The sequence below is a fragment of the Mauremys mutica genome, chromosome 6 (genome assembly GCF_020497125.1).
Source record: "Mauremys mutica isolate MM-2020 ecotype Southern chromosome 6, ASM2049712v1, whole genome shotgun sequence".
NCBI classification, from domain to species: domain Eukaryota; kingdom Metazoa; phylum Chordata; order Testudines; family Geoemydidae; genus Mauremys; species Mauremys mutica.
Window position 1 is genome coordinate 58847647 of NC_059077.1, and position 13028 is coordinate 58860674.

Consider the following 13028-nt stretch of genomic DNA (forward strand, 5'->3'; position numbering starts at 1 on the left):
GCTATGCCCATATTCACGAGATAAGGATCTAGTCCAGTGGCCAGATCAATCCCTGGTATAATTCCGTTGATTTTAATGAAGTTTTTTATTCCTAATGCTTCTGTTTGTGTGGTTATATGTACAATGTCGTGGATCTATTTGTTCTCTCAACTTCACAGTGAAAGCCCAGCTTTCTCACTGTCTACTCATTAATGGGAAGTGCATCGAACAAAGTATTTGTCTGGGGTCAAACCCATAGATAAGGTTACCCAACAATGAAGCATCATCTATTGGATATACAAAGTTCAAGGAGAAAAAAATTACCCAATATTCCATTCTGCAACCTAACTAACAACATTCATACAAACCAGGAAAAGTCAGCATCTCAGATATAATAGAGTTGAGTATTATTAGCCAAGCAGTGAGTCACTTAATGGAAAGTAGAAAACAAGTGAGGGCATGTGCAGTACAAACAGAAGAACACTGAGTCCCAGGAGAACTCTGAGGGGCTGTACAACACACCCAGGTCATATTTAAAAAAAGAAGCAGCAAACTGGTTATGGTCTACTATAAAATATGTGAAGTCTGTAAATATTACATCCAAAAACCAAGTCAGTATCTTCTAAACATTTTTTAAAAGACATGATTAAGAGCAATGTCAAGTTTATTCACATCAAGAAGCTTTAGCCATAAAAATCTATTGGAGTCAGCCTGCTACTTAACATCAGGACTAGGCAGCTGGAAATGGGCAGTCTGAACACTGAGTTATAGTGTCTAAAGTTCTAGGCAAGAGATCAAAGAAATCAAAATTGCACAGGTGGGACTGTTGCTGGTGGTTGGGTGAATACTTGAGTGGGACCAAGTTTAAAGGGTGATTTACTAATCTAAACAGCAGTTGTACAAAGGGCAAATTCTGGCTGTGACAGATTGTACCAGACAATGACTGGAGAGACATATTTCATGTTTTTCAGGGGCAATTTCACCAGAAGGTTTTGATAATTTGACTCAAAGTATTACTAAAGGCTTTAGAATGTTTCTTCAGGGATAAATGACTTTTAAGTGTTGGTAACTGGCTGAGATTTTTCTCTTTCTGGATAACAGTTGCTAACATTGAAATAAGAAATCAGGACTATAGTAAATGGTATTTTCAGTATGACTTGTTAATCCTGTTTTGAAAATGTGTATTTTTACAGACATGTTCAGAAGAGGACTTTACTTCTGGTAAATTTTGTTACAGCAAAAGTCAGGTGGCTAAGAATGCAGTGAGTACATATTGCTATCTGCTTTCTCTTTATTAGACTAGTGCAGAAAGAACTAATCAGTTGCATCCTTGTAATTTAACCCTTAATGTAGATCTCTATTGAGCAGATACTTCTGCGTCCGCTTCACTGACACTGTGGTTGTGCTGAAGTAGGATGGAGTAAGATTGTATATCTGCTTTTCACCTGTGTCCCTTATAAAAATGGGATATGTGTTTCATGAGGCAATCTCTGTGAGGAAAAAAAATTGATTAAATAAACAACTTCAGATACTTAAATTTGTCAGGGAAAAAAAGGAAAACAGCAGTGGCAAAGAAATAAAGACAAGGATGAGACTGCAGAAGGGAAACAAGGCTTTCTAATCAATTTAAAAGGACCCACTGAGCTCCACTGTCAAATATCGTCACATCAAATGACTTTAGCCAGGGCTTTGGAATGTGAGTGTAATAGAACATCATTACACAGCCTGACATGGGTGTGATCACTTGTGAAAGCAGGCTAGAAAATATCAACCACTTAAAAAGAAACTATCAGATCAGAGTGCATGTGCATGTGTGCGTGCACATGTGAAAAAAGTGCCCTTGTGTTACTGATAGAATTTCAGATGATTACAAATGCAAATAAATAAATACATTCTAATATACTTTTCACCATTTTTATTTAGAGTATTTTTTTAAAGATTTATCTTGACTTAGTCAGTTACCTTTGGGTATGAGTACAGGGGAGTTGCTGTTTGTACCTTTCACTCCAGTTTTTCTTGTGAGTGGGTGAAGCACATCTTTGCTCAAATCAAGAGTAGACGTTGCATTCTTGGTGTGTCTCCAACATCATCCCTGATGGAGCAAATCTGCCTTTGAGCAGGGGATGTCATTGGGCTGCCACATAATTGCAGTGCACCTGCTATAGAAGTCAGGGTGTCCCTCTTCAGGATTCACGTGAAACTTAGTGACACCTGCAGCGGGCTCTGGGCCACCAGCCCTGAAGGGAGGACGATGTGGCTCTCAGTTTTTAACATGCATTAGGTCAGATTCACTGATACACTGTGGCTACTCTGCTCCTTTGGCCAATTAATCCAGGTTTACAGCTGTTTTGCATCACCTTTGCGGTACAATGCAACTGAAGTGTACTGATGAACCTGGTCCAACAGCTGTTCCACTGTTAGGCATAAAGCTTGGGTATAATTAGAAGAACAGAGTGTTCAAATTGACCTAGCACTGTTCTGTTGTGCCTACAGAACCAGTTGTCATCTTGGCAGCATTGGAGACCCAGTCTATCCCAGGTTGATCTCTAGTACAATTGCTTCTTGGGTAGAGACATTTGTTCTTCCTTTTCAATGGGCCATCAAAGAGCTTCGTGATAAGGATGCAGTGAGTGAACCCCTTGCTTACACTGGTTTTAGATTAAAGGAGTCACTCCTGATGTACACCTGTGTAACAGAGAGGAGAATCAGTCTCACTGTATTTATCTTGAAATTAAATACATATTTTCCTGAAGACTGCTAAAATATTTGTCTTTTTTTCCTTATATTTTGTGGATGTGCCTGTAATTTTAAAACAAATGACTAAGATCTTTTTTGACTTCAGATATTATCAAATACTACTCTGGAAAGTGACAGATAATGTTGGGGTAAATAACTTTCTGTTTTGCACTTTTTTCAGCATAGCTATTATGTTGATGAACACTTTGATATCGCGGAGATAATGAACACATGGACACTCCAGAAAGGAATTCCATTGATTACTGTCGAACAAAATCAGAAGAGAATTAAAATAAAACAAGAACGCTTCTTGAAAGGCATTTTCCCACATGATCCTCAATGGGCCTCAATGCAGATTGGGTAAGTGCAGGCACATGCTGATGATGCTTGTAGAATTTGATTTACATATTTGAACCCCTATTGACATTTTGGTGTCATTTTACTGTTCTCTTCTCCTTTTTAGCTTCCTCTGGCATGTTCCCTTGACATACATCACAAGCCACTCCAAAAGTATTGGAAGACATTTACTGAAGAACCACTCAGGTATAGATTGACTTGTCAATGTCCTGTTTTGTGTTGTAGACATACCTTCTTAATACTGCTCCTGCTTTATACTGTAGTCCCTTAATTCTCATTTAAAAAAAAATCCCTGACCCCAGCATAGTTACAAATACAGGACCTTCCTGGAGAGTGGATCCCTGTTAATAGCAGTTGCTTGCATTTTCATATTGCTAGAAAATCTTTAATATGAAGATTAAAAAGGTGATTGTGTGTGCTTTTCTGTAAAGCCTCTTTTAGACATTTTAAAACTTATTTTTCCCTTCGGAAAAGGTCTTGTCATAATTATTTACTCTGTATCTATGAAACTGCCAAGTTCTCCATTCTTTAATGAAGCAGAACTTCCATTGAAGGCAGTGGGGCACAGAGCACAGAAAACCCACAGTGTAAGAATTAATATAGGGAAGTGGAGAGCACTGTGATGGTTGCCTACATTTTTATTAATTTAAAATTGTGGTAGATCAGTTGGGAAAACTGCAGGGTTCCTCTGTGACCACCATTTTAGAACAGGCATCATTTTAGAATTTTTTTCTTTAAAGCAACAATGAAGATCTTAAAATTTCCAAACCTTCTAGTCTACTAAACAAAACAGATGTGCTTACAGTTACTTTAAAACATAAAAAGTGCCCAAGGATACAAAATTACCACCACAATAGAACAGTTTGTGAGAATTTCTAGGTCCCGTTATACAAGGTCTTGATGATCTGGTAAATCTTTTCTGTAGTGCCATCTCTCCAATGGAAATTCCCCTTTAAGGACAGTGCCTGACTGAAAGTTGAAATCCTTGATATTGTGGCTCCAATAAAGTGGTCAGGATTGGGTGCCAGAGCGGCTGCAGAGCGTAAGGGTTTCCATGAGTGTGAACTTGACTTCCAGCCAATCCACCTTAGGGGTAGATTCTGTGACCTGTTCCACAAACCTCACCACCTCATGTAAGGATATGGGTAAATATGCATGAGGGGATTTCTTAGAGACTTACTTTCCATGAGCCACATCCCACAGGCTTTTGTGCAAGAGCTGGAGATCTGGACAAGCCATTTTGTATGATGGTTTGATTGCACCTTTACCAAAGGCACATCAATTAGTATATTTTAAGTAGATGAGGGTTAGGTACTATGGATATATGCTCAGTTTAAATGTTGTAAATACTTCACTTTGAAGAAGTGCTGCAAGTTGGCACTGTCCTGAGGTGTGGCTCCTTTCCTGCCTTCTCCCTGCAGAAACTGCCTTCACCGTGTCCTTTTATTTTAAGTTCCCTCCGCCCTTTTCACAAGAATCCCTATACAACATTCTGTTTAAAATGCTGACCTAGCTTTTGGCCCTCCACCAGGTCTCCTGACTGTGAATCTCTGTGTGGCTAGGCTCGGCTAATCCTGTTTCTCCCTCTCACCCTTGCACTTCCTTCCTGTGCCTCTTCTTATCAACCCTGGGCTCCTGGGGTAATTGGCTCCATCAGCCAAACTGATTGACTAATTACCCCATCAGCTTTCTCTAGGGGAACTAATTAATATCAGAGTGATCAGAATGCAGGCTCACCTGCTTGCACCCTACACTCTGTCACAGGCACTTAGAATAATCAAAGTCATTGAAGAACCAGCCAAATGTAATATTTCCCACCAGTCCCACTTACTAATCAACATGGAGCTACATTTTTATTTTCTGCTTTATTTCTTCATATGCGTTACTATCAACGAAGCACTCTGGACCTGAAAACTTGTTAACTAGTGCAACCTCTCTAGCAGTACAGGAATCTGAATTCATGGTGAAATGCAAGGATCTACATCTGTCTCCAAGAATAGAGACTTAATTGGCTAAAATTAGCTATTAAAAATTATAGAAAACATTTATGAAACAAGAAACATAACCTATGACCGTACACTAAAAATGTCTGGCTTTAAGATTTAATTGGCTCAACTATGTTTATGATCTGGACAGTTACTTATTAATTCTGACTAATAAAAGGGCCTGAGGATTAATACCATCAATCTTTCCATGGATTTCAGATCACCTTTCTGAAGTTTAGATATCCTGGAAGTATTTTTGGTCACATCAGAGAATGTCACTAAGAATATTTAACTGTTTCAGTAACTTTTTCTGCTCTCAGATACCATAGAACTGGAGGAAGACGTCAATTGGGTAAAATTCAATGTAGACATGAATGGCTATTACATTGTGCACTACGAAGGGAATGGATGGGACACAATCATTAAACTGTTGAATCAGAACCACACCCTTTTCAGCTACAAGGACCGAGCCAGTCTGATCCACAATGCATTTCAGCTAGTCAGGTAATAATTGTTCTTTTAAAAAAAAATTCTTATGGCACAATTTGCAGCTGTCAGGACTTTGCCTATGACCTCAAGGGCCAGATATTTTAAGAATCTCCCTCCCTGCAAGTTGAATATTCTGGGATGGATTTGTTTTTTCTGAGTTAAATTCCTTCATCACCCACCCTCTGATTGTTATTAATGTAGCTGAACCCTTGCCTTTGATTGCACAAAATAGTTAGATATTTAACAAGGCACACATCTACAGGTTGGGGATGTCTCCACACAGAGCAGCTCTGTTGTCTTCTTTTTCAAGTGAGATCTGTGCAAACTTTTTTCTGTCTCCCACCTCCTTCTAAAAGACTTTCCCTTTGGCTGTCATGCATGGTGACCTTAATTTAGCTGATATAAAATGGGGAAAGGAGGCCTGAAAGGAACATTGGGAATGGGGATACTGTTAACAAATGTACAAGGAGGTTCTGTCTCTTCCCTGAAGTGATCTGCATCCCAGCAGGTGCCCTGAAGGAGTAGTCCCACGCTCTTCTGCCCACAGGGATTGCAACAAAGAATGGCGGGATGTGCAAGGCGAGGGAGGCTTCTGGCACATTCATTCTTTATGCCCTTGCATAAGCAGTAGTCATACCACGCTGGAAGAAGGGCAAGGGGCAATGGATGTGGTTAAATGAGGCCGCAGCTTTATTCACTTAAAATGTCTGGGAGTACTTGGCAATACATTATAGGGTGCAGGTCATCATTCTTTCTTTAATCACTCCCACGTAATTTCCAACCTGATCCCAGCTATCTTGCTGCTGGGACCCCGCCACGTTCCCCTCGTATGAGGATTAAGTGGATAAGAAAAGGAGGGTGGTTGGCTCCTTACCATACCAGACATAGGAGCTGAAAATTCCCCTTCCTTGGCTTCCTTAAGGGGTGTTTTCTTTTAAATCCTTTTCCAATCCACTTTATCCAATGACTGTATCCTTCCATAATGAGTACCTGCACTGGACGTCTGCCACAAGTTTTACGTACTATGCTGCAACATCATAACCTAACCCCCTGTCCCAGACCCATCGCAAGGAAAGAAAACCCTACCCACTCCTTTCCCACCCTGACCATTCCGGCAGTGAGGGAAAAATTCCTTCCCAGCCCTCAAGGAAATAACGCAACTAGCATAATTCCCACAGTGGGTCATGAGGAAACCCTGTACTTTTCAGATCCCATGGGTGGGAGGGTGAGTGCTGCCAGCCCAACCCATGTGAAAGACAGTTTCCGCTGTTGCACGGTGTAGATACTCCCCACTCTTTCAGTCAGCTGGAAGGGCAGTGCCCTCCACTCCTAGGTCCAAACAGTATTTGCTCTCTCTCTCTCCCCCCTGGCCTGGCTCCATCCAGGTAAACAGCACATACACTTGCAATGAGCACAATGTAGCCCTTAGATCCTAAGGTTCTTGTGGCAGGAATACACCTGTGTGTGCTTTGTAAAGCACTCTGTACATCTGTGTTGCTCTTTAGGCAACAAATACTATTAATAACATTGCCACTCCTTTCCTTCCCTTAATATATCATTAGAAAGACATTAACTTATTCCAAACAACCTCTTTCTCAGTGCAGGAAGGCTGTCACTGGATAGAGCTCTTGATCTGACGCAATATCTCCAACATGAATCCAGTAACATAGTACTTCTGCAAGGCCTGGGTTACCTGGCAGGGATCTATCGCATGATGGAGAGAAGAAATATTTCCGATGTCACAGAAAGCCTCAAGGTTCACTGTTAAAAATCTAACCATGTAGTTTTATGCATTTATTTGTTCATTAACTTTAATCTGTATTTGTTTTGATGACGCTTCTTGGTGACACTGAAGAGTTGAAAGATGGATTCCACCTTCTTTGTAACTAGAACAGCTGTTTCCTATTAATATAATGATGTATATTTTGATACACATATGGAAACACTGCTCTTAATGCAGAGTTTACTGCTTTTATTAGAACTTTGGAATATGCTCAGGATGGCAGATTTCATTGCTTGTAAATGAACTGTGCCATGTTCTCTCTGCAGAGGTACATCCTGCAACATTTTAAGCTGGTGATTGACAGGCAGACCTGGAGTGATGAGGGCTCCATCTCTGATAGAATGCTACGTTCTGCTCTCCTCGAGCTTGTGTGTGACCTGCAATATCCTCCCTGTATCCAGAAGGCAAATGAGCTTTTCAGCAAGTGGATGGAATCGGGTGGAAATTTAACGTAAATAATTTGTATTCTTCCTAATATTCTTTTTTGGTTAGGGTTTTTTTTACCGTACTTTTAGGTTCTTCGCCAACATAAGATTTGGAGAAAAAGCAATTTATTGTAAATTAAATAGGAAACTGTTGTTTCCTGAAATGAAAGTAACAGAAAATCTTATGTTCTAGAGTAAAGGTGTTATATACACCATATTGTCATGTAACCCATGCTTACTCGTGCCTGTCTACTGGCTGGACCATACACAGGTCTAGGATTCTGTACTGCCTTTGAGCTAATAGACCAGAGGTTCTTAGCTCAGGCAGTAGCTCACAGTTTTAGATCCAGAGGTTCTGGGCTCAGTTCCCCATTGTTGACATCTCATCCAGGGCATTATATTACAGTAGCATAAAATCCCTTTCTGGCTAAGTTCTCTTGAGCTGTTTGATATTTTCTTCCCACTTCATCATTATTATTAGTAGTAGTAGTAGTATTTTTTTTATCTGTTTCTAGTACCACTCACATTGTGCAAATTGCTGTACAAACATAAAGGAAAGTATAGTCCCTGTTTTGAAAAAATTTGACCCTCTCTGACCCTGATCCTGCATTGGGATCTACAAGTGAAGACCCCTGCATCCATGCAAAATTCCATTGATTTCAAGTGTACTCCATAGAGGAGAAGGGTCTGTGTCAGTATAGTCCATTGTAAGATCAGGGCCTGCTTTTTCAGCCATTTAACTGACTTTCATTCAGTCGTTAAAAACCCTACATCACAAATCTGAATAAAACTCTGTTTCTTATATTCTTGATTATTTAGTAACGTTCCTTCTGATGTCCTGGAGACTGTGTATTCTGTTGGATCTAAAACCACCGATGGCTGGAATTTTCTTTTGGAGAGATATAAAGTGTCCATGTCTGGTGCTGAACAGGGAAAGATCCGTTCAGCTTTGGCAAGCTGCAAAGATGATGCAAAACTAACAAGGTAGGAATTGTAACATGGGGTGACTGTTTACTCACATTCTCTTCTTTCAATGTATCATTAAATTGGTGCTCATGAAGCTCAAAATGAGCTAGACAAAGCCTACTCATCTGAAAGTTGTAGCTGCTTGACACACGTTTTTACTTATTTTTAATGTATACACCTTGATTTCTGAGCATGACAGAGAGGAAAGGTGGGTGAGGTAATATTTTTTTATTGAATCAATTTCTGTCAGTGAAAGGGACAAACTTTTATTTTGTTTCCACCAACAGTAACTGGTCCGCTAAAAGATATTACCTTGCCCACCTTATCTCTCTAATATCCTGGGACCAAAATGGCTACAACACCACTGCAAACAATAGAGGACTCATGGTATGCTAAATCTCTTAGGAAGATAATAGCAGCCATTTGTCCTTAAATTAATCCCTTATGAAAAACCACAAACTGGATATATGTCGTTTTTACCTCCCTATATACCTGATCTCCATCATGATAATATGACAGTTAAGAGAATGAACAGGAGGAATCAGTCTTCATCTGGCCTATTATTCTGAGCCACTGATCCAAGGGAATAAGTGTTCAAAGCTAGTGTCAGCTTGTAGGGAGCCAGTAGCTATGAGCCTTTGAAGCATTTCATAATGCTTGAGATAAAACTGAAAAAGAGAAGTTACGCAAAACAATTTCCTGTAAGTGCAAGTTACCAAGAAATACTTCATTTTTTTTTATTGTGGCTGAGATCACATTAGAGGCCTGATCTTTCAAAACTTGCTAGCATGTATCCATATATAAATATATAACCTAGCCTTTTCTTGGTTTCCTGGGGATGTTTTTTGATGCTTTAGGTTGCTGGAGCTTGCAATGGAGGGACATATTATCAAGACTCAAGACCTGTCATCAGTTATTTATAGTGTCAGCACAAATCCAGCTGGACAACATCTTGCATGGAAGTTTGTAAAGAAAAATTGGAGCAAACTGCTAGAAAAGTTAGTATTTGTAACTGACAGAAACTGATTTGTTTTTATTGGAAACAGCAGGTTTAGGCCATAGGACTGAGAGTCAAGAGTGATAGATTCTAGTCTCAGCTCTGCTGCTGACTCAGTGTGTTACATTGGGCAAGGAACGTCACTGCCCCGTGATTCAGTTTCCCCTCTGAAAAAGGAGGATAATACTTAACCACCTTTGCACAGAGCTTGAGATCTCTGAATGGAAAGTGCTATATAAATGCTGACTATCTCTGTTATATTGAGTTTTAACTTCTGAATTTTTTTCTTGATTTTGAAAAATTCTATAATAAAGATGAGCAAGCATCTGTAATTCCTCTTCTTAATTGAGTTTTCAATCTCAGAATCACTTACACTGGGTAGAGAAGAACTATAGTAAACTCAGGGAAGCATGAGATGAAGAGTTGTGCTCTAATCTTGCATTGTAGAGAGACTATTCCAGAAAGTATGAGGGAACAATTAAAAAAAGCTATTGAGGCAGTGAGTGCACACTGCAGCCACAGAGCAGGCATTTAGGGCAGTCCTGCCTGCCTCTTCTCCCCACTGGCTGGAGAGCCCTGAATAAACAAGAACCTCTTCAGAGGTGGTGTAGTTAGAATATGCAAGTGAGTGCAATGGGTTCAGCCTTGAGCTGGGAGAAATTTTTTAGATAAAACTTTTTTTGGGTGAAAAATGCAGATTTGGCAACACCAAAACTTTGAATTCTTGTTGGTTTTGCAGAATTGTTTTGACATGGAAAAATACCAAACAAAAAGTTTTAGAAAAAAATGAAACTTTTTGTTTTGACATCTGTGAAACAAAATGTTTGGATATTTTGGTTTGAAACAACTTTTTGTTCGGAAATGTCCTTTAATTTTTTTTTAAATGTCACCAAAAGTCTCACAATTGAAACAAAGTATTTTGTTTTGAGTCCAATTTTTTGTTTTGAGTCCAATTCAACTCAAATAATTCTTTTCAACTTTTTAATTCACCAAAAGTTCAAAAAAACTTTTGGTTTGACCCAAAATCAATTTTAAAAAATGTATCTGAATGGTCAGCAAACCAAAATCTCAGTTATTCACACTTCTCTAGTCCAGACACTCCATGCGTAGCTGTGTAGTGGTTGCTGTATTACAATGTGCAGGTGGGGTTGGGTCTAGGTCTAGGTTGAGCATGGGGAGGGGGTTCTGGATGTGTGACTGTGAGAGTCCACTTGCCATCTCTCTCCACTGATGAATGTGAGGTGCAGGCATAGCAGCTTTTTGACTAGCCCTGATGCTAAGGAGGTAGCTGCAGAGCAGTACTGCTACCACTCCAAGGCCTGGAGAGAAGACTGTGGAAAGCTCCTAACAGCAGAGAAACAGACACTTATAATGGGGATTTACAGGAAAGACCGGAAATAATAGGCACATCCTCCCACAGGGGCTAAGCACTCAGCACTTCCAGTTCTTGATAGACACAAGAGACCAAGAATAGAAATTGAACCTGCCTCTTGTGTGGCAATGAAGAGTAATATTTACAGGCCACTAGCCTGAACTGATATTCATATGTATTGCTATAGATCACGTTTATTGCTACTAACATTTTACATGGAGATACATTTATAAGGTCTGTAATTTTCTCTTCTTTTCCTCAGATTTCCTCTGGGGTCCTTCTCAATCAGAACGATTATAATTGGATCAACAGCACAGTTTTCCTCAAAACAAGAGCTGGAAGAGGTTAGTCTGAGGCCAAAAGTAAAACAGGTGTCGTCTGCATTCTCGTTGTTACTTAAATCATTTCCTTCTTGCTGCATTTTGAGTTTTTGGATTCTTACGACATGTCAGCATGCTCTACTTAGTGTAAAGCCTCATGAGACTGCATCTCTGACAGAGGCCGGGGACTTTTGGTCCCAAGCACAATAAGGGGCTAGCTCCAGCTTCCCTGTGGATGCTGGGGGAAGAGCTATAAGAAGGGCTCATGGGAAGAGAAGTCTGTGTGCCCAAGTATTGAGTGAACCCCAGGTTGAGTAAACTTATTAGGCTTGTTTTGCTTATTGAAATCATTTTTTAAATTATGGCATTTACACCTGCTGATCAAAACTGCTTTATTTCTGCTCAGCCACCCCACCAGTCGGCCCATGAAATATACTGTAATGTGTAAATGTTAGTGTTCAACTATATAAAATTTTATTACAATCCAAGGCTTGCCTCATACCATGTCCTCTAAAACGATCTCTGAGTGTTAGGTTCTGTTTTGTGAGTCAGTGGGAATTGCGGGCGCTCGGCACTTTGCAAGATTAGGCCCTAAAGGAATAATCTCGAACACCACTGCAAATAGTTTTAGAATTTGTCTAGAACTATACATCCCACTTTCATTTTGGCCTGATCCTGCACCTTTGAAATCAATGGGAACAGTGTTGGGTCTTGAATGTGGATATCTATCATGTGAAATGTTCAAGCAGTGTAATGTGGCTCTTTATGTTCTCTTTATGAACATAAAGAGGCTTGGCTTTTGGCGTGATCTCCAGCACCACACTTGGCACTAGGCCCCAGGTGGTGCCTCTTTCCCCACTCCCCATCCCTCCAAAATATAGACTTTGGCAAACACTGCAGAGAGGAACCAGCCAGAGACTCTAGCCAGTAGGGCCAGCTACAGAAGTAGCCAGAGCAGGAACCTTGGGACATTCAGAGACCTTTCTACACCTTTTTTACATTTCCTCTGCTCCTGTACTGATTGGCTGTTTGTTCCAATCATCTCCCTCCTTCTTCACCTCAGCTTCACTCCATACCTGCCCTTCTTACCCTCTTGTCTCCTGCCCTGTCCTCACTTCCATTCCCTTTTCTTTCCATTTAGCTTATACCCTCCTATGTAAATCCACCACCCCAAAAAATCATGTCACTAACATGAAGTTTGCTGCCATCACATTGTTCGCTCTGCTTGTGTGTTCTAACCCTCACTCTGCCCTGTGCCTGTCTCGTCTATTTAGATTTTAAGCTTTTCGGGGCATGGGCTGTCTGCTACTCTGTCTGTGCAGTGCCTACCACAATGGGGACCCATTCTCCATTGGTCCTTAACAATGCTTATTATGGTAGTGCTTGTTAATAACAAGTTCAGTGTGTCTCAGAGAAAACACAATGTAAATTGAGGTTATGGTCCAGGGTAGTAACACTATACACTGAATCATGTTAGAGCTCTTTTTTAGGCTGTACACTTCTGGGACTGGGATTTATCACTTAGTTTTCTGTAAGTAGCGTGCCTATGTAACCCACTGGTTAGTGTATGTTACAGGTCCTCCCGTGTGCCAGATCCACAGAAGATATGTATTTGTTAC

At 40.2% G+C, this 13028-nt stretch overlaps 1 protein-coding gene across 4 annotated transcripts in view; it reads left to right on the forward strand.

The window, feature by feature from the left end:
* LOC123373429 (endoplasmic reticulum aminopeptidase 2-like) overlaps window positions 1–13028 on the forward strand; it is a 47293-nt gene that overhangs the window by 32471 nt on the left and 1794 nt on the right. For all 4 annotated transcript variants that reach the window (XM_045022486.1, XM_045022485.1, XM_045022483.1 and 1 more), the window contains 9 exons: window positions 1173–1241; window positions 2897–3075; window positions 3179–3258; window positions 5378–5561; window positions 7146–7302; window positions 7596–7780; window positions 8574–8738; window positions 9578–9718; window positions 11352–11433. In XM_045022486.1, the coding sequence (XP_044878421.1) occupies window positions 1173–1241; window positions 2897–3075; window positions 3179–3258; window positions 5378–5561; window positions 7146–7302; window positions 7596–7780; window positions 8574–8738; window positions 9578–9718; window positions 11352–11433 (1242 nt within the window). The remainder of the gene's footprint in view (window positions 1–1172; window positions 1242–2896; window positions 3076–3178; window positions 3259–5377; window positions 5562–7145; window positions 7303–7595; window positions 7781–8573; window positions 8739–9577; window positions 9719–11351; window positions 11434–13028) is intronic.